We start from the raw sequence: 21,419 nt of genomic DNA, 5'->3' as shown, positions 1-21,419 counted from the left end.
ATTATTAGTAGTTGTTTGCATCTGAGCTCACGTACAACATACTGCCTGAATAGGACTTCTCTGTCTATCAACCATGCACTGGTTCCATACGGCACAAGAGAAAGCTAAGAGAAGGCGAAGGGCAAGATTGAATACTACAAATGTTGTAGAAGGCTCCAAGTTCCCTCCCTGGCAGCATCTCCAAGATAGGGCTAAGAGAGACTCCTGCCTGCAACCTGGGAGAAGCTGCTGTCAGTCTGGACAATACTGAGCTAGATGGACCAGTGGTCTGACTCTGCATCAGATCACTTCCAAGGTGAGGCTGCCACTGAAAAATGACAGCCCCGTGTTGCGTTCTCCTTTTTCTCAATGTCTGTTGAAATGTGCCTTCTGTCCTGATACTGTGATGCTGTGTGTTTCCTTCCCGCTACCAGCAGCAGCTAATGATGCGAAATGAGGGCAGGGAAATGTGCAGTGTGAGGGTGTCTCGACAGGGAGTGCTTTGCATTCCACGGACTTGACCCAGGGCTGCCACTTTTGGTGGCAGCTCTGTCTGGTTAAGTGTCGTCTTTCCAAAAGCAGGGAGTGTTTATTGGCTCTTGGCTCCCTTTTCAAAAGGGAAGATGTGGGTAATGGCACTGGGGAGGGATGCTGTGGAGGAAGAGGCTCCTCCTGTTTCCAAGCGCCTCTTGACAATGGCATGGGTTTTGATTCGTTTCCCAAGCACGTTTCAAAGCTCAGATCTGAGCTCAGAATGCCACCAAAGGGAGGCTCTCTCGGGAGTGAGTAGGAGTCCTCCTGCTTTGGGGCAGGGTGGGTGAGCTGCTGTCCCACTCGTTAGGCGTACCTAGAACCCTTCCGCATCTTTTCAGCAGACACGAACGGCATGCCGCTGGCTACATCCCTGATGGCGATGCCAGCGTTGGGAGGAGTCAACCCACCTCCTTTGCAGGCACCACCTTTCTCCATCTCCTGGCAGTGCTTCCTAACTGCCTGGATGGCTTTCTCTCTCCCGCTCTTCCCGTGCAGAAGGAAGACATGGAGGGGAAGAGAGGAAGGGAGAAAGCCACCCAGTCTGCAAACATACTGCAGCCAGGAAATGGCAAAGGGCAGCATGAGGGAGGTCCCTCCCCCTGATGCCCTGGGTCTCTTCCCCGCACCCTGGCTGCGGTGCATTTGCAGCCTCCTGGATGAGTTTCTTTCCCTCCACGCAGCTAGCTGAGCAGCGGGAAGACACCATCACCGGTAGATGGAGAAGGGCGGTGTTTCCCCTGATGGGGGGAGCATTCCTCTCCCTTGCACCACCCTTCCTTATTTCCTAGTGGCCGTCATTGCTGCTGGTTTGCTACCTGCCTGGATGGCTTCCTTTCTTGCTCTCTTCCTCCCATCCTTTGCCTGTGCATGGGAAGGGCGCGACAGAGGAAACCCTCCAGGCGGCTAGCAAAGCTGCAGCAGGTATGGCCGCCAGGAGATGAGGGAGACGGACTGGCCCCTCTCCATGATGCTGACATCATGGGCTGGGGGCTTGGCTGGCCCAGTAGTTGGTGGGACAGAAAGTAGGGCAGCAAGGAACCAGGGAGTGGCAGGCAGGCGAGGTGATGCCTGAAGGTGGTGGTGGGTGGGACGGGATGCCCCCATCGCTCCATGGTGCAGGTGCCTGAGGCTGTTGCCTCACCTTGCCTCATGGACGAGCCACCCATGGACACGAACCTATCCTACTTCTGTTCAGGCTAACACAACCATCCCTTTCATTTTCTGTCCCTCTTTGGGCCCCTGACTTTGTGCTAGTGAGCTCTGCTAACTGGGGTGTCTACCTATTTCAAAACCTATTTCAAAATGGCCCCCCCTTGGCTAGATAATGACTCTGCTTTCATAGACAGCTTTCCTGGAAGAGTTTAGGAGGGCAGGGGGCGTCCTCCCTCCCCCTGAATAAAAGGATATAATGCGCTGAAATAGGGCAGAATAATTGGAATAAGGCCAGCGATACCCCTGTTGATGATATAATATTGTTGCTAATATAAAGTGCCTTAATTTAGTATATGAAATCCTACAAAAGCAGTGACTGGTAAGCACTAGACTGAAATATGGAAGCAGTTTATATATTTCTTAAAAGCTCTTCCTTTTAAAGGTTTCGGTAATAAGGTAAACAAAATGCTGATGGGTTGGGCACAGAATTAATAATACACAGATAAGAAGAATGACAGTGTGAAGAAGGAATAATATAGTTCCTGTGGAACACCCGGTGATAAGTTGACACTTCCTTTAATGCTTGCTTGCTCCCTCTAGGGGTGAGATTGGGGAATAGCGCATGTTGGGAACAGACGGAGGGGGGCCCAGGGGCGGGGGTCTCTTTGACTCTGTCTGTGATAAGCGCCGTTCCATAGGCAAAAATGATATTTAGAGGAAGTTTAAAAATCTACCAAAAACCAAATAAAACAATTTGTTAAGCCGTTTGAGTTGTGAAACAGTGCATTTGAAATGATTTCAATAAGTAAGCAATCTTGTTTTAAATCCCTTCAGAATGTGAGGTTTACAAAATAAACATTAATTCCCTTAATACATACCAAGAGCTCTTTCCTCTCTTGCACACGGCAAGCCACGATGATCTAAACCAGAGAGTTAGTGTGGTGCAGTGGTTAGAGTGTTGGGCTAGGAACATGGAGACCCGAGTTCAAATCTCTTTTCAGCCATGAAACTCACTGGGTGACTCTGGGCCAGTCCCTTAGCTCTCCTCTTAACCTAGCACACAGGGTTTGTTGTGAGGATAAACATAACCATGCACCCCACTCTGGGCTCCTGGGAGGAAGTGCAGGATATGAATATAAAACTCCAATTAAATAAAATAAACCAGAGGTGGTGGGCCCACAGCTGTTGTTGGACTACAGCTCCCATCATCCCCAGCTGCAAAGGCCATTATGGCTGGCATGATGGGAGTTGTAGTCCAACAACAGCTGGGGTTCCAAGACTGGGAATCCTTGAGCTTGTATGCTGGTCCTAAAATGGAATGCAGGACCACTTAACATACACTCTCGGTTTTGAAAATGCGAAAATTCATTTTCTGCCCTTGCCCACTGCCAGAAGATGCAATCGGCATCTTGGGAAATATTCCTTCTTTCTCTGGATGTGCGAGAGAGATTTAAGATTATTTTCCAGATTGTGTGTGTGTGTGTGTGTGTCTCTCTCTCTCTGCTCCTGGTTCGTGTTTCCAGTCCAGCCAGAATTGTATAGCAACGGAATGCTGTTTTCTACCCACTATGGCGCATGCGTCCTCAGATCATTCTGACCAGCGCAAAATGAATGGCCGTGTGAGTCATCCCATTTCCTGGTGGACGTGTTTATAATGTTCTGTAAGCTGCTATTCCTCCCCCACTCCCCCCCCGCCATCGCTGTCTATCTTTTCAGGCGGTTGGAGTAATTAATCACAATAATGTCATCGGAAAATTAGGTCTCTTCAACTTGAGAGCTCAAAACCTTTTATAAAAATGGGCGGAATGTGTTTATTTTATTTTAGGGATTTGTATCCCACCCTTCCTTGTGAAGCAAGCCCAGGGTCATATATATTATATGTGGTGTGTTTGTTCTCCTCCAAAGGCCCCAAAACTCTGTGACTTGTGCGGGGTGGGGGGGAGCCCTGCCTTATTACTGGCAAGCCTCTTCCACTGACGTGTTGTTGTTGCCCTGAGAAGATGGTTCTCTGTCTCAAAGGGGCTCACAGTTGAACGGGGAAGAGGAGAAAGGGAAAGAACATGCACTCATTTGATGTATGCATATTTAGGGTCCGTTACTAGGCTCGTTCACACAACTGTTAAAATCGGGGTAAAGTAAAGTAGTGCCGTCAAGTCAGGATCAACTCCTGGCGACCACAGAGCCCTGTGGTTTTCTTCGGGGTAGGAGATGCATCACAGGGATGTGCCCGAATGGGCTCGGGCAGCCACTGGCGGGTCAGGGAGCGGTTCCCTTAAGCAGCAGGTAAGGATCAGCTTATCTACTGCTTAAGGGAACCGTTCTCTGCCCCACCGAACCGGTTTGGCTGCGGGTTCCCGAGTCGGTTCGGCACTTCCCTAAGAAGGCACTGAATCGGTTCGTGCACATCCTTAGTGCCTGGTTGTCAGGACTCTCATATTCCCTTCCAGTCCAGGCTGTTCCTGGTAGGGCTGCCCAATGTTTGTTGCCAGCTTTTAATCAAAGTGGAGGAGAGAAGAGCTTTCCTAAGTTGCTCCTTGTATCGTGAGAATCGCCGTGCCTCTTTCATCCAGCCACTGGCATCCAGCATGCTCTCCTCTGCACGGAAACCACGGAGAGCTGTGGCTACAGTGGCTGCCATCAATGGACATGCTAGCCTGCACAAAGCACTCTCTGATCCTGAGGTAGGAGCAGCTTTGGCAGGACTGTGTCCGCCTCCTGCTCCTTCATGGCCCCGGGAGGGCTGCTGCTGCTGTCATGAAGCTTTTCCAGTCTGCTGGCAGTGCAAAGCATTCTGGGAAGGCATACGTACCCTTGGAGGGCTTGCCATGGAAGGGTGGGGTTTGCAGTCAGTTCAGCAGCAGGCCCAGTGACTGCATTGGTCATCTGCTCCCTGGGTTTGCTTGTCTGCTGCTGGCCCTTGCCAGGCCAATGGAGGCGGCTTGTGTGTCTCACCTCTCCTCTTGCAGCAGTCCAGTGGAAGAAAGTGCAGGGAGCACACAGCTCTTGGCGCACAGGAGCCAAATGTCAGCCGGTTCTTGCCAGGCCAGGGGCGGGAGCCTCAGTCCATGGGAAGCTGCCTTATACGGAGTCAGACCCTTGGTCCATCCAGCTGAGTCCTGCCTACGCTGACTGGCAGCAGCTCTCCAGGGTTTCAGGCAGAGGTCTTTCCCAGCCCTACTTGGAGATGTTGCCAGGGCCTGACCCGGGGATCAAGGCATATGCTCTGCCATTGAGCTGCGGCCTCTTTGCTCTGCTGCAACCTGGAAACGGCTGCTCTTGAAGGGGAGGATGGTCCTTGCCAGGCCAATGGTGGGGGCCATGGGTCTCTCCCTCTGCTGCAGGCTGTTGGGTGTGGCTGCTCTGCCGTTGATGAGCTCGGAGCTCTCATTCAAGAGCCCGTTGTGCATTGCCAGAGGTCTGGGTTTTAATTGAACATGGGGAGGGGCTCCCAGTCCCACATTTGATGCCATTGTGGCTGGAGAAGATAGGAGTTGCTGTCCAACATCTGGGGGACCCAAGTCTGAGAACCTCTTACCCAGGATGCTCATAGGCCTTGTAACTGAGATGCTAAGGCAGGGCTGCTCAACTTCGGCCCTCCTGCAGATGTTGGCCTACAACTCCCACAATCCCTGGCTATTGGCCACTGTGGCTGGGCATTAGGGAGTTGTAGTCCAAAAACAGCTGGGGGTGGGGGCTAAGTTGAGCGGGCCTGTAATAAGGTCTTATTCTGGTTCAGGACAGCCAAGAAATTTTAGGTTGAGATTCAGATCCAGTTCAGGGAGGTTTTTTTCCGGTGAACTGGATCTGAATCTCAACCTAAAATTTCTTGGCTGTCCTGAACCAGAATAAGACCTGCAATGCACACAAATCAGTAATCAGATCAAAAACAATTGGTCCAGTCGTCATGCCTTCAGCTTGCAATTGTGTGCTTCATATTTGTCTTCCTGCTTTTTATCCTGATATATGTGTGTTGTTAGTAAAAACCTTTTTTAAAAAGTAAAAATAAATAAATCTCTTTTCTCAAGTTAAATAGTTGTTGTATTCAGTTTAGAGTCATAAAATGAAAGCAAAAGGATTTGATATTATTCTATATAAAATTGATCTAAGCCTATTCAAAAGCCATTCAGTGTGTCTGAACTGGTTATTGAGTCATATTTTAAAGTTATTGCCTGAACAGGGCTAAACTGAAAAGTTAAGAGCCACTGATGAATCTGAACCAGAACCGGAACCGATCCCAACGTTTTAACGATTCGGATCCCTGAATTCCAGTGGTGCCTCTGTCCCACCAAAGCACACAGATGCCAAGGCCGTTGGGTCCAGGGACTGGCGCAAGATAGTTGGGGATCTCATGGCAGATCTCTAGGTGATTTGCAGCCATGGTTTTGGATTCCCAGTATTTTAACAATAGGAAATAAAACTGCAAGTAGAAAATTAAAAAAAACTCTGCCGTGGCTGGCCTTGCGCTATTTGCTTCTCTCAGCCTCAGTGTTCCTTACCTATAAAATAGGAACCGGGGGTGGGAATCTCTAGAGTTTTCTATGTTGCACCAGATCTCGAGCTGATTCACACAGCCTTGACTTGTCAGTTACTGCTACTATGAATGTTTATACACTGCTTTTCAACAAAAGTTCTCAAAGTGGTTTATATAGAAAGGTAAATAATAAATAGATAAGATGGTCCCCTGTCCCCAAAGGGCTCGCCATCTAAAAGAGAAACAGAAGATGGTCACCAGCCACAGCCACTGGAGGGATGCTGTGCTGGGGCTGGATAGGGCCAGTTGCTCTCCTCCTGCTCCATATAAGCGAATCGCCACTTCATAAGGTGCCTCTTTCCTCAGTTAGCCAGAGTAGCTTGTCCAGATGCCTTGCAGGCAGTTTCAGCCTCTCTGCCCAGGTGTTGTTTATCTTGGCAAATTCAAAGGGGGGAAAGGGACCCCCGTTTCCTTCCCCGTCACATTTTCTTCTTGCCTCTCCCATAGGTATCAGCCAGAGCCGGATCTCCCATTGGCTGTTGCAACAGGGATCAGACCTGAGTGAGCAGAAAAAAAGGGCCTTTTATCGATGGTACCAGCTGGAGAAGACAAGCCCCGGTAAACAAAACCAAGAAGCTGCTGCCCGCTCCGAACCAAACCTTTTGCCCAGTGGGGCTGAGTGTTGTTTGTTGACTTGCATCCTCTTGTGTCAGTCATCCCAGAAGGCTCTCTGTGCCCCTTCCTCGGAAGGGGTGCAGGGAGCAGGCAGCATGAGGCTCGAGGTCTCTCTGCAAATGGGGCTGTATTGTGAATACTGTCTTAAAAGAGAATAAGGTCAACAGAGGTGGAGCAATTTAGTTTTGGGGGATTTAAGAGGTCTTGCTGCCCGCTGTGTATCCCTCCTACAGTGTATCCCTCCTACAGTGTGTGTATCCTTCCTACAGTGCCATTTACACATGACCATTTTGAGAGAGATGCAGTTTATTGAACACCATAAAGTGCATTGAACAGCATAATGTGGCTTGTTGTTAAATCAACAGGTGGTGCTATTGGCTGACTTCGCATTGCTGTAATGGACATCGTAGTTTAAAGAACAGCATCCCTAGCTATGACCCCTAAACGACAGAACCAGGATGGAGAGGGGGTTGTGCCATTGCCCTCGTATTTTCTATGGCTAATACAACCCTGTTAAGGGCACAGACTGTTGTATAGCTTAGACATAACTGTTTTGTATTCTGTTGTCGGGGGCGAACCCTTTATCAAGTGTGTGTTTCCACCTCCTGGTATGAACCAGCGGGAAGTGGACTCCCAAAGAAGTCAGACAACAAGATGGAATTCTGTTACCCTGGTTCATTTTCTTTTTAAAGAAAGGTTGATGAATCCTGAAGCACACTAGAGATGTGCACAGAACCGGGCGGGGGTGGCTCGAAGGGGTGGGGGTGGGACTTTAAGGGTGGGGGAGGGTTCACTTTCCCCACTTCCCCCCCTTTCCCCCCACCAGCGCTGGAGTTCTGTAAAATCCCTTGGGGCGGCAACATACCTCCCTGCCACCCATTCCCCTCTTCGGCTGGAAGTACCGGGCGCACACTGCACGAACGTCAGATGGGCTCACGCGCAATAGCAATGTGCATGCACCTGGTACTTCCAGCCACTTCCAGCCGAAGAGGGGAAGGGGCGGCAGGGAGGTATGCTGCTGCCCAGAGGAATTTTACAGAACTCCAGCGCTGGCGGGGGAGAGGGGTAAGTGCACCCTCCCCCACCCTTAAAGTCCTACCCCCGCCGAACGTTCGAACCGGCCAGTGTTCGAACCGGTTCGGAGGTCCGCAAAAGGGCCTCCGAACCGGTTCGTGCACATCCCTAAGGCACACCCCTGGTTTTGCTTGTGCATGTGGATTTTGCAGGATCGTAGTTTGATCCTCAAAACTTGAGAGATTTTGTGACACTCTAATATTATTCTTGTGAGTCGCATCTGTAACTGTGGGGTGGGGGTGAGGTGAATGAAGACCATAAGAGCCCAGATGGATCAGACCAAGGTATATTGGTCTCAACCCTTGGGTCCCCAGATAATGTTGGACTACAATTCCTATCATCTTATTATGGACTAGCTGAGCCGGGCGCAGAGGATCTGCGCCTCCAGCCGGCCCACCCACCCAGCCTGCTTCTTCTCCGCCACCCACTGCTGCTTTTAGGTTGGCGGGCTGGCCGGCCAACTGGCCGGCTTCTTCTCCCCCTCCACTGCTTTCTGGCTGGCTGCCAGCCACTGCTGCAGCCACCTTCTTCCTTCTCACCTGAACCCGTGGCTATCCGGCAGCTCTCCAAACCCGCGCGGGAGCTACCATGCATGGGTTTAACCATGGGGACTTCTTAGAGAATTAAATATATTGATTGGGCTACATCTCCTATTAGTCTTTGGCCATTGTGGCAAGGGATGATGGTAGTTGTAGTCCAACATAATCTAGGAACTCAAGGTCAAGAACCCCTGGTGTATCAACTCCAGCATTCTGTCTCCAAGAGTGTCTCATCTCTGTTAGCTCACAAGCAAGGTGATGGCTCTCCTCCCTTAGGAACATAGTAAGCTGCCATATACTGAGTCAGACCCTTGGTCCATCTAGCTCAGTATTGTCTTCACAGACTGGCAGCGGCTTCTCCAAGGTTGCAGGCAGGAGTCTCTCTCAGCCCTATCTTGGAGATGCTGCCAGGGAGGGAACTTGGAACCTCGATGCTCTTCCCAGAGCGGCTCCATCCCCTGAGGGGAATCTCCTGCAGGGCTCACACATCAAGTCTCCCATTCAGATGCAACCAGGGCAGACCCTGCTTAGCTAAGGGGACAAGTCATGCTTGCTACCACCAGACCAGCTCTCCTCTCTTGATTCCCCCTAGCCTCTCATATTTTGAGTCTCTTGCTTCTGAACAAGGAGGTCCCATCTAGCGATCACCATGGTGTCTTGTTCCAGACTGAACCAGGGTCTCTGCCAAGGCAGGGTTCCAAGAGCAAATCAGCTCCAAATTTGGACAGCTCCAAAGCCCAGAGCCGTAACTAGAGTCCTCACCGAGCTGTGAAACCAAGAGTTGGGAGATGCAACCAAGAAGAGTTTTGCTCTAGAGTAGTAACGGTCACTATTTATTTATTTATTTAAACGGGGGCCACTTTGGCAAGGAACGACTCTGCTCTCCTCCACACTGTTCTGCGCTTTTCTCGGTGCTGGGCGTGCCAGGGCGCTTGCTTCAGAGCTCTGTGGGGGGAAGTGCCGGGAAGGGCTACACTTCCCAGCCCTCCGTGCATGCCTTCCAAGATCAAGAGGGGCTCCAGAGGGCTCTGCTTCCCTTGAAGGAGCCCCCTGGCACTGGGCAAAGGGCATCACTGCATGAGGGGAACTGTTGCCTCCACATATTTGGCTTTTGCTGATGCTTTGCACAGGCCCATTAAGCAATTAGTTGAGGAGCCTCACTTGGAGTTGATGGGGAGCTTCCACTGGCTCCTGGAGCTTGCCGTGAAGAACATGGCCCTAGTGGCCTCTTGCAGCAGACCCCCAGTTCTTAGAGCTGCTCCCCAGGCAGAGTGGACTGGCCCCTCCCCTCCCCTTGGAAAGGCTCTCTTTCTTAAAGGGGCCTTGCCTGATTGCTTAAGTGCTGATTCCAGCGAGGCTGGTGGGGGGGGGCAAGGGAGGTGGGACTTTGGTTGTGGTGGGGTTGCTGGCTTGGGCTGCCTAGGCTCTTCTGGTGTGGGGGAGTCCCAGTGGCAAGGGGTCACCCAGCGTCTGGATCTTAGGTTGCTCCTACCCTGCCTCATCTCCTGCTTTCTGCCTCCCCCCGCCCACCGCCAGTTGGAGGAGTCTAGATCCAGAGTCATGATACGTGGCTACAGGCCACTCGTGGACTTAGGAACATAGGAAGCTGCCATATACTGAATCAGACCATTGGTCCATCTAGCTCAGGATTGTCTGCACAGACTGGCAGCGGCTTCTCCAAGGTTGCAGGCAGGAATCTCTCTCAGCCCTCTCTTGGAGATGCCGCCAGGGAGGGAACTTGGAACCTAGATGCTCTTCCCAGAGTGGCTCCATCCCCTGAGGGGAATCTCTTGCAGTGCTCACACATCAGGTCTCCCATTCATATGCAACCAGGGTGGACCCTGCTTAGCTAAGGGGACAAGGCATGCTTGCTGCCACCAGACCAGTTCTCCTCCATGAATTTGACTATAGAGCACATGCCGGCCTTCTGAAAAATGGACTTTGGACTGAGCATTGCTGCACTGTTAGACTCTCGGGTCACCCTGACCGATCTCTGAGCGCCCAGCCTTGACATCAGAAATATTAATTCATTAGGGCTGGCTTCATTAGTCTGGTTGGCAAACAGGTAGCCAGCCAGGGCTGGGAGAGGAGTGAAGAACCTTGGCAGCGCTCTCCGTCTCTTTCTCTGGGCCATCGTGGATTCAGGCAGACTTGGAGATGCGATGCCTTTGGCTTGAAATGCGGGACACAGACTGTCTGCGTTTGTGTATGGAGAGGCAGGAGCGTTCTCCTTGGGCTTGGCTTCGCAGTCTGCTTTCCTGAACATGAATGGCTGCATTTTGGCACAAGAGGACAAAGGAGGCAGCTTCTCCAGCAGCAATAGGAAGCAAACCTTCCTCAGAGCCCTGAAACCTGGAACAAGGGGTCCCATCCTGGCCCATAAAACCCACAAGGAAAAAACATAACAAAAAGAAATAGCTTGCCATGCGGGTCTATTAGGAGCATTCCAAAAGCAACAGTTGGAATAATATTATCTTTATTAAAGATAGAATAAACTAAAGGTCATCAAGACGTGGGCAAGCTTTCAAGTTCTTCAAAACGCTTCTTCAGCTTGGATATTGAGCAAGATAAGGTGGGTGGGATTGGGGGAGAGAGAGCTGGGCGTGATGTTCAGACCCCAAAGTTGACAGTTGATGGGCCTTAGATTAGACTGCTAGGTGCCAAACAGATTTCAGGGAGCACTGTGTGGGCTGCTGGATCGCCAGGGATCAGCCTCAAGCTCCAGGTGATTCTTGAAAGCAAACGACTTGGATTTTAATAACTTGATATTAGGGCTGTTCTCACGATCCTCAGTACGGTTGGAGACTGATCCTACCCAAGTTCGGGAGCAGGGCATGCTCCTGTTTTGTGACTGCCTGTGAGCAAAAAGCAAGGTGGCAGCGGGGAATTATATTCTTTATGTATTTATTTGATTTCTATACTGCCCTTCCAAAAATGGCTCAGGGCAGTTTACACAGAGCAATAGTAAATAAAAATAAGATGGCTCCCTGTCCCCCAAACGCTCACAAATCTAAAAAGAAACCTAAGATAGACAGCAGCAACAGTCACTGGAGGGACTGTGCTAGTGGCGGAGGGGGCCGGTTACTCTCCCCCTGCTAGAGAAAGAGAATCACCATGTTAAATGGTGCCTCTTTGCCCAGTTAGCAGGGGAATGATAATCAACGAGGCTTCTGCTGGGTAGGAGGTATCTGTCTTGCCCAGCTGTTGCACCCAGCTGTTAAATAAGATAGGAGGAAAAGCCCCACTACCCAGCGTGAGCCTTGCAGACAATCACCTCCTCCCCCCCACCTTGTTTTCCCCTCACACACAATCACAAAAGTGGAGCGTGCAGAGCTCCCAAACTTGGGTAGAGTGCATCTCCTACCCTACTGAGGATCATGAGAACGGTCCTATTGTGAAAATAATTGGGGGCAAAATCTCCAGGAATCGCTTCAGTCAGAGTTGGCATCTCTCATATCACCAAGGACTGTTCGGACAAAGGAACGATATTGCCTGTTGTACACACTCTCTCTCACACTCCTTAGCAATTATTTGGACCCATCTGCAGCACCAGGTGGAACACACAGGTCTTTTGCATGCAGAAGCCCAAGTCAGAAGAAATGCAGTATTCTCTGCGTTGGCCAAGCTGAGGGTGGATTTTAGAGTTGATAGAAGTCATGTTGGGAAGTGTTTGTCTGATAACCGAAGAGTCCGTAAACCTCCCTGGTCTCAGGTGATAAATTATTTCCAGGGCTAATAAGAAATTCTCCTGCAAGAAAGCAGGCCTGGCCAGGATGAGCTGTTTGTGCTCAACCTGTGTGCATTTAAAAGGGGCTGTGGGCCACTTCCAGCCTCAGAGGCACGATGCCTTTCAATACCAGTTGCAGGGGAGCAACAGCAGGAGAGAGGGCATGCACATACCTCTTGCCCGTGGGCTCCCCAGAGGCATCTGGTGGGCCAGATGCTGGACTACATGGACCTTGTGCCTGATCCAGCAGGGCTGTCTGTATGTTCTTAATCTTCTCAGAACTCTCCCAATATATACAGTTTCTCTGGTCCAACAGTTTTTTAAGCCAACCAATTAGAGCAAACAAAACTTTCCTCCATTTTTTAAAAGCTCTCTTTCCCCTCCAAAAATCAACTGTCAAACTACAGAAAAACAAGTTTGATCTTTTGACCCTGCCAGCCTTCTCCGTGCACAGGGATTTGCAACCATAGAATCCTATTTACAATCATGCAGTTTGGGGAATATAATATAGTTTGTAATTCATGCATAATAAAGGGCTATTTACAAAAAGAAGTTTGGGAATATTAACAACAATACAGGGTTTATTTAACAGAAGCCCAAGAGATCTAAGCCTCGTTCCGCCATACCTGCTTATTGAGCTTCCTGGGATTTTTTGGTTGGCCATTGTTGGAAACCAGATGTTGGACTAGATCAGGGACCCTCAGGGTTGAGTTCCCAGATGCGGTTAGACTACAGCTCCCATCAAAGTGGCCTTTGGCCATTGTGGCTGGGGCTGATGGGAGCTGTAGTCCAACAACATTTGGGGACCCAAGCTTAGGAACCCCTGGACTAGATAGACCTTTGGTCTGAACCAGCGGGACTCTTCACATTTAGGGACTCCTGGACAGATAATCCTGAAATCTGGGTGCTGGGTCACAACAGTTGAAAATGCTGGCCTGCCCTATCTTGAAGGGCCAAAGAATATAACCTGACCAGTGGGCATCCGGTGCTGGTGCAGAGAGAAACTGTTATGTTGAATGCTTTTTCTCTGGCAAACCACCTAAAGAGGGGTTTTGTTGTGATGGGACGTGTCCCCCAAGACCCCCTGCTTCTGTATTCCAGCCAAGGGGCCCAGTTGGTGCAGTCAGAGGGCACCCCTGCTCTCAGTTTAGAGTTGATTGGCATGAGAGAGCTGTTGAGTGTTGGACCAACATGAGATTTGACGTTGCCAAGCTTTGAGGGAGGTGGCCAAACGGCTCAACCGTACTGCTTTTTGTTTGACCATTTCTGATCTTGAGAGTGGGGTGGGGGAAGGCGTTTTATATTCTGAAAGCAGAGCTGTCAAGAAGTGATTTACATGAAAGCAGACTTAGGGCAGAAGGAATGTATAGATTTTTTGGGGGGGGCCTTCCTTTTAACGAAGAAGCATCTTTGAAACACTAGTCCGATAGAATTACTTTGCATCTGTTACCTGGATGCTAAGCAGTGCAGAAATTCATTCTCTTCACGTTCTGCTTTGAAGCAGGTTCTGAAGAATCTTCTGTGGGGGGAGGAGAGTCTGGATTCTGAGAGGGCCTCGAAGGCAAGCCCTCTTGCTTTGCAGAAACCTTTAATATTGTGCTAAAAAATGAATAAATCCCGAATTTGCCCCAGGAGTACCTGCTGACTTAAATGCAAAGTTTTTGTAACACCCATGTGCATAATTAAGATAGAAGAAGCTGCCTTATATTGCATCGGGTCATTGTCCGATGCATCCGATGCTCTGTCTTGGTAGCACATGAAAAATGTGACACCTGGCTTTGCCATTCTGCCCCTGGAATCCGATAAACTTGACAAAAAAAAAAAAAAAGCAAAACCAGAAGTAAACCTAGATCGCAGCCTTTGAAGCCTTCAGTGCTGTTGATTGTAAGAGTGCTGGCTTTGGCATGCAGCCATGACCTCCCTAGGCATTACCTCAGCTAAAGGCCAACAGTGAGCCTAAACTGAGGATATCTGCTGGGAGTGCATTCCATAGGCCAGCAGCAGCTACAGAGAAGGCCCGGTTCTGAGTCGCCGCCAGATGTACTGGTGGTAACCGGAGACGGACCTCTCCAGATGACCTCAATGTGCAATGGGGATCATACAGAAGAAGGTGCTCTTTAAGGTAGTCTGGACCCAAGCCATTCAGGGCTTTAAAGGTAATAACCAGCACTTTGTATTTTGTCCGGAATATAAAGCAGCCAGTGCAACTGTTTCAAAACAGGCATAATATGGTCTCTCCGGATTCCCCCAGAGACCAGTCTGGCTGCCACATCTTGAACTAACTGAAGTTTCTGAACTACATACAAAGGCAGCCCCACTTAGAGTGCATTACAGTAGTCAAGCCTGGAAGTTACCAGCTGAGGCACCATTGTTTTGAGATTGTTTCCATCAAGGAATGGACTCAGCTGTCGAATCAACTGAAGTTCATGGAAAGTCAGTACCAGAGTACCAGATACCAAGGTGAGGCCTGGTTCCAGGGTGAGATACCATGGTGTGGCCTGAATCCAAGAACACTCCCAAGCTGCATACGTGTTCCTTCTGGGGGAGTGTAACCCCATCCAGCACAGGAAGATCTAACTCATCATCCCTCAGATTCTCTGATCCCCCACAATGATCACCTCCGTCTTGCTTGGATTCAGCTTCAATTTGTTATCCCTCATCCAGCCCATTACTGCCCATTGGCAAGCATTTAGGGAGTGAATTCCATTTCCTGATGATGATGATGATTGATGATAAGGAGAAAAAGATTTGGGTGTAGGGACCTGGAGTACACAACTATTAGGCTGACTGTATGAATTGTGTTGGTGCGGGGGGGTGTGTCAATGGAGAGTGTGAGGTTAGCAATTAATTAGTAAGTAGTGTTGGCTCACATAATGATCTGTGCCTGGGTTGCAGTAGATTCTTAGAACACAATGGCTCACATGCTGTGCAGCCACAGGTTGGTGGGAGAAGGGTTATGTGGTTGCAGTGAGCCTTCAGTGTACTTGTGGTGAGCCCTGCTGCAGCTGAGCACATGGGGAGGGGGTGCAATTTTTTTTGCTTCTCTCCCCTCTCTGCAAAAGGCTTCCCCCTTTCAGGAATGTGTCCCTGAGGGTCGTATTCCTGCATCTCCCACCGCACGTGCTCAAGTGCAGGAGAAGCCCTCGCCGCAGGTCCACTGAAGGCTCCCATCATGCAGCCCTTCTCCCACCCACCGGCTGCCGTGCAGCACATGGGCCAAGGCCTTTCATTTAGTATCTCTGCACACCTGTGGCTCTTGTGCAGAAAACAAATTGGGGAGGCGTGGGGGTTAGGATATTGGTGGCTTGCAGGCACAGCCTCTCCTGACAGAGCCGGGTTCTGCCTCGCCACGCTCTCTCTGGGCCGGTGGGAACCTCTTTGGCTTTTCCACTCATTGTCTCAGTCTTAGTTTCGAGTGAAACCAAGTCTTTCCCCATTGGAGTTGTTCCTTTCATCAGCAAGGCTGAGAAGCAGAGCGTGGCATTCGGTTCATTCAGGAACATTTTGTCTTCCGCTTTGCCTTTTCAGGGGCTACGTTAAGCATGCGGCCGGCCCCCATCCCGGTAGAAGAACCAGAATGGAGGCAGACCCCTCCCCCAGTCACTGCTACCTCTGGCACTTTCCGGCTACGGCGGGGCAGCAGGTTCACCTGGCGGAAGGAATGTTTGGCTGTCATGGAAAGGTAAGTGGCTGGCCAAGGGCTGGGTGGATGCTGTGTGTGGGCAGGGCGCCATCTTTGACTTCATTACCGATGGGGAGAGGTGTGTTTCTCCTCTTCCTCAGTGTTTAGCAAGACGGTGGTTGCACGTCCTGTTAGTCCATGAGCCAAGCCCACAACGTGGGTTGATGTTGTGGCTCCGACAACATCAATGAAATTTTATAGCAGCGTTTGTGTTTTTAAAACCTTTAAAAGCTTCTAACATACCATTGCAAATTTGGCCACTGCGGGCCCGACGGCCAGGACTATAAAAGCGTGATAGTGCCCTAATAGCTGAAAGCCTTGCGAGGCGACCCCCTCTTTCCCATCTCTAGAGGGGTAGACCTTGTCAAAGATCACAGTGAGCATTCCTCACCACACATGATGCTGACCACCCCAGCTGAGCCATGTACTATATACGTATGGAAGAGCACTGTTGGCAAAAGACTGTGCCTTTGGCAGTATCACTGAGGTTACTTGATCCAGGAATAAAGTGGTGTGAGTAGTTATGTAGCTAGTTGGCACTGATGTTTGTTGTAGGGCTTGGTTCCTGGGCTAGTAGGCCCCTGGTGCTGGTGAGTAGCCATTTGGATTTGGAGGGGGGGGAGCGGGGGAGGGAGTGTGTGTGTGTGTGTGTGTGTGTGTGTGTGTGTGTGTGTGTGTGTGTGTATGTGTAAGGACAGGCCTCCCATCCAAGGCAGGGTTTTCAAGCCTGGGTCCCCAGATATCGTTGCCTAAAGGCCATTGTGGCTGGGGATTATGGGAGTTGTCGCCCAACAACATCTGGGGACCAGGTTTGAGAATCCCTAATCCAAGGCATGTCCAAGGGAAGCAGGACGGGTTGTAGATCCTTAAGATGGGATCTTCACTTTCTTGCTCCCTGGAGAGGAGCTAATTGGGAGTGGTAGGTAACAAAAATGACAATTCTGTCAATAGAGTGCCAGTGCCTATCCTGGGCATCACCAGGGCCTTGGTGTTTCTCCACCTTGCGAGACCGGTCTTGTAAATTGTAAGCATCTTCAGCCATTTGTCATTGAGTTCTTGTTCCTTCGTTGCCTTTTTGGAATGTCTCCCAGAACACTTTATTGGTCGCTCGGGTTTGCTCTCCTCCCTGTGCCTCCTTGCTTTAAAAAAGATTTCTTTCGGAATATTTATGACCTGAAGGTTAAAGAGAACCAGCGGCTCCAGCAAATAAATGACTATATTTAAGCTGCAGGTGGGGTGTGGTCTGGATCTCTGCAATGTGAGCTCTTCCGTGCTGCTGCGTCTGTGATGTCCTGCCCCTTGGCCTGCAGGAATATCCACTGCTTGGTCACCTCCCACCTGCAGAATATGCCAAGCTCCCCCCACCCCATGCCCTGACCTTCTGGGATGGCTGGCTCCCCACTGGGAATAGAGCTAAAGGTGTTATGGATAACATTTTGGGCGGAAATTGACGTTTGGCTTGGAAATCTGTGAGTTGATTCATTCACATGAATAGCCTGCTCTGTCCCACAAGCTCAGACTGGTGGTTAACAATAGATGTAGAAGCAATATAAAATATGCGCATTAATGCTGAGGCTCCAAAGTGATTCACATGCGTCATTTCAGTCATTCTTACAGCAGCTTTTGTCACTCCAGGGAACTCTCCCTGGGTTGACTTGTCTGCTGAGCAACTGCTGTGTGTCCAGTGCGGAACCTCTTCAAGTTGCAAGAGGATTCTGGGAGGTGTTCTAGGGAGCATGCTCAGATCACACAGGATGCTGGCTGCACCTAGATGTCATTCCACTGGAACTAAGCTTGCCCCAAGTAGCACAGCCAGTGCTCCCATGTGCATTTTGAGGTAAAGTTGTGCCGTCGAGTCGGTGTCGACTTGTGGTGACCACAAAGCCCCATGGTTTTCTTTGGCAGAATACAGGAGGGGTTTACCATTGCTATCTCTTGCGCAGTCTGAGATGATGCCTTTCAGCATCTTCCTATAACGCTGCTGCCCGATATAGGTGTTTCTCATAGTCTGGGAAACATACCAGTGAGGATTCGAACCCGCAACCTCTGGCTTACTAAAGTCATAATATTTATGGAGGTGTTTTCATCTTGTCTTCTGGCCCTCAAAAGGTCCCCCAGCGTGACTTTCAAAAATAGTGCCATGGTTTGCCAAGTCACGCCACAGAGAGAATGAGTGGTGGAAATGCCTTTCAGGGAAGCCAGTCTGCTCTTACTGATTATATTAATTGATAAACTGCCAGCAAGCTTCCGAGTAAACCTCAGGGTCCCCCAGAACAGTGTGTGAAAACCACCACTGTACAGTAACCCTGTAATGTAGATGGGTATTTTTGCCCTCACATTGGCATCAATAAATATTGGCTCAGTTCACTAGCCATACACAAATTTTACTTTTTGGATGGTTCCTCGAGCGATGTCGGTATAATACTCATCAAGATCTTTTTCACTCGTCAGGCATCATTTTTAACTCATCATAGATTAAACAAGGGGATTTCTTGTGCCTTAGAAATCGTAGCGGGCAAGGATGAGGTTTTGAAGTAGGGATTTGCTTAGGACCCCCCTTTAAAACCCTGAATGGCATAGGACTGGATTACCTGGGAGAATGCCTTCTCCAGCACGATCCCCCCCCCCTTTAAGGTCATTGAGAGTGAAGTCCGTCTCCTGCTGCCACAGCTCATCTGGCAGCGACTCGGGGCCGGGCTTTCTCCACAGCTGTTCCTAGGTTGTGGAATGCGTTCCCTATAGATGTGCAAGATTTAAGAACATCGGCAGCCTTTAAAAGAGCCCTAAAGACACATTTGTTTAGCCTAGCCTTCAGCGATATTAAAAGGTTTTAAACTGTTTAAATTATTATATGTTTTAATGGATTATTTGTTTGTATTCATGTGAACTCACGTTATAATGAGTTCCTTGTTTTATTTTTATTCTTTTTTCACATGAACCGCCTAGAGTCATCTGGGTTAGGCAGTATAAAATTTAATAAATAAATAGTGTGTCCACAGCAGAGATGCGGTTTGAACATGTGGTCTTAGACACCGCATTATCCCATTGTCAATCCTGTGGCAATGTAAATTCAGACCAATGAATGTCTGAAAATGACAGCAACCCCCATCCCCAGTGCTACATTTTCCACAGCAATTTCCCGTGTATTTGGATTTGCAGGACTCTGAATAGTCCTGCAGGCAGGTAGGCAGATTCTGGATGATATCCTTATTACCTGTGGGGTGTGTGTGTGTGTGCGCATGCCTGCCCGCCCAAGTGTGTTTACACGTTTGTAAAATTTGCATCAGCCACAGCATACTCTGAAATAAACAGGCAACTATAGCCTCTTGAAGACAGTGCACTTTAAACGTTGCATTTCTGACAAGTCATCTCAGAAGTCATGCCATAGAGAGACAGGATTATAAGCAACTGAGACAGGCAACTGCTGACTTTTGGCTTAGATCTGAAGGAAGCTTTTTGGTGAACTCCAAGGTCAGAATAAAGAGGACTGTTGATAGCCACAAAAACTGGGGCCACAACCTCTTAGCATCTTAGACCCAGGAGGCCCATTGCAAAACAGTCCAGTGGGGCAGAGGGACATGGGGAGGTGCACAACTCAAGGTCTGGAGGAAGGAATAATAAGCTAAGGCAGGGCACAGCCGGGTTGCCCCTGCTGCTTGAGCTATTCGTCCGCCGTGGGATCTGGATTTGAGGCCCACCTGCCTGGGACTGCCAAAACAGGAAGACGGTCTCAGGGATGTGGAGCAGGGATGTGCACGGAACTGGGTGGGGGAGGCTTGAAGGTGGGCTCCCCCCGCCCCGCTTTAAGGGGAGGGGAGGGTGCACTTACCCCTCCCTCCGCTTTCCCCTCCCTGGAGCTCCATGTTTTAAAAGTCCACCAGGGCAGCAGCATATCTCCCTGCCGCCCCGCTGCTCCCTTTACGTGCATGTGCCGGATGCGTCAGAAACTTCCGCCTACTTCTGGTAAAGGAGGAACTCCCTCCGCCCCCCGCTTTCAAACCGGCAGAACTGCCTGCTGTTCAAACTGGTTTGGAGGCCCATAAAGGGCCTCCCAACTGGTTCCGTGCACATCCTGTGGGTGTGGGTCGGGGTGTCAAGTAGGTTGTAGAATGCACCGCCCATGGCTGATGAGCAGTGTTTTGGTTTAGTGGTTGTACAGGCAAGATTTATGTAGGCATTTGACATACTGAAAAATGATATATTGCTTTATCTTACTAAAAATAACTCAGAGCAGCTATCAAATGAAAAGTTAATACTGTCAGCAAACACACCAAAAGCCAAACCATGTACAGCTACATTAGGCAGAGTAAGGTAGGGGTGTGTGGAGGTGGGTGGGTGTGTATTGATACCATCTCACACCTTTCAGAGGCAGATCCCGCTATGAATAAAACCCACCAAGCGTCACCTTTACTATTTCCAAAAACTGCAGACTCTTAGGGGCCCCCTCCAGCATGCCCCACCTTTCCCCCAGCCTTGCATCCTTTTGTTTGCCATCTGTCCTAGCTTGATGAAGAATTCCATAGGACTCAAAAGCTTGCTGTTTGGTGCTGAGTTACTTTTTGGTTGGCCCTAATAAAAGCATTACTAGCCAACCCCGCACAGAGGATCTGTGCGCTCTTTGGGTCTGGCGGTTCCCTCTTCCCCCCGACCTTCTGCCCCAGTCTCCACTTCTGGGCCCAGCCGCCTCTCCTCCCCACCACCTCTTCTCCCCACCCCCACTTTCTTTCCCCCCTCCTGGGCCTTGCCTCCACGGCTGCAGCAACCAATCCTCCTGGGTGCTCCTCAGCCAATCAGGTGCGTCCGCTGCCTAGCCAGTCAGCTGGGCGCTGGGACGCACATTCCAAGGCACACCCAGGAGAACTATATAGATAGATTATTCTTCTTTGTATTATAAAGATGAACCTCTGAAAGGTGTATTCATGAGTAGTCTCATTGGCCCGGGGAGTGAGTTTTACTTCCACCCTCTGGGCTGTGCACGAGTGTGTCTTCTGGGTGATTTGCAGACTTCCATATTGTTCCATTGCAACTTTCACCTGCAATAGGCAGTGGTGGTTGTTGAAAAAAATATTTTGCCTTGCCTGGTACTAAGCTCCTGCCCTGTAAGGAAGCAAAGCACACTAGGATATCTGTGCATTACTTCAGTGAACAGAAGCCTTGTGCTCTTTTTATAATAAGGAATCTGCAAACACACACACACACGTACCCTCTTGTAGTACACCTGTAGAAACTATAGCAACCTGTTCACCCTTGTTTCTGTGAAAGAAGATGAAGTGAGCAGTAATAGTACTTAGCACATTTTGTGCTCTCGTGTGTTCAAAACATGTCACATACATTACCTTATTTTACCTTGCCAAACGAGATGAAGCAGGTGGGTACTAGGGAGGGCCTTTTTGGTGGTTGCACCCCGTTTATGGAATGGCCTGCTCAGTGAGTTTCACCTGGCTTCATCACTTTGTTCTTTTAGACGCCACTCAGGTCTTTTTTCAAATCTAAAGTTTAATGTTTTTTTATGTGACTGTAACTGATAAAAATGTTTTTTAAATTGTTTTGATTGTATTTTGTATCCCCACCCCCCTTTTTGGTCTC

General features: G+C 49.6%; 1 protein-coding gene across 12 annotated transcripts in view; it reads left to right on the top strand.

The window, feature by feature from the left end:
• HMBOX1 (homeobox containing 1) overlaps positions 1-21,419 on the top strand; it is a 163,506-nt gene that overhangs the window by 106,062 nt on the left and 36,025 nt on the right. For all 12 annotated transcript variants that reach the window (XM_053249006.1, XM_053249072.1, XM_053249039.1 and 9 more), the window contains 2 exons: positions 6,644-6,754; positions 15,680-15,833. In XM_053249006.1, the coding sequence (XP_053104981.1) occupies positions 6,644-6,754; positions 15,680-15,833 (265 nt within the window). The remainder of the gene's footprint in view (positions 1-6,643; positions 6,755-15,679; positions 15,834-21,419) is intronic.

The sequence above is a fragment of the Hemicordylus capensis genome, chromosome 1 (assembly GCF_027244095.1).
Source record: "Hemicordylus capensis ecotype Gifberg chromosome 1, rHemCap1.1.pri, whole genome shotgun sequence".
Taxonomy (NCBI): Eukaryota; Metazoa; Chordata; class Lepidosauria; order Squamata; family Cordylidae; genus Hemicordylus; species Hemicordylus capensis.
The sequence above is the reverse complement of the archived record's forward strand: the minus strand, read 5'-3'. Positions and strand labels throughout refer to the sequence as shown.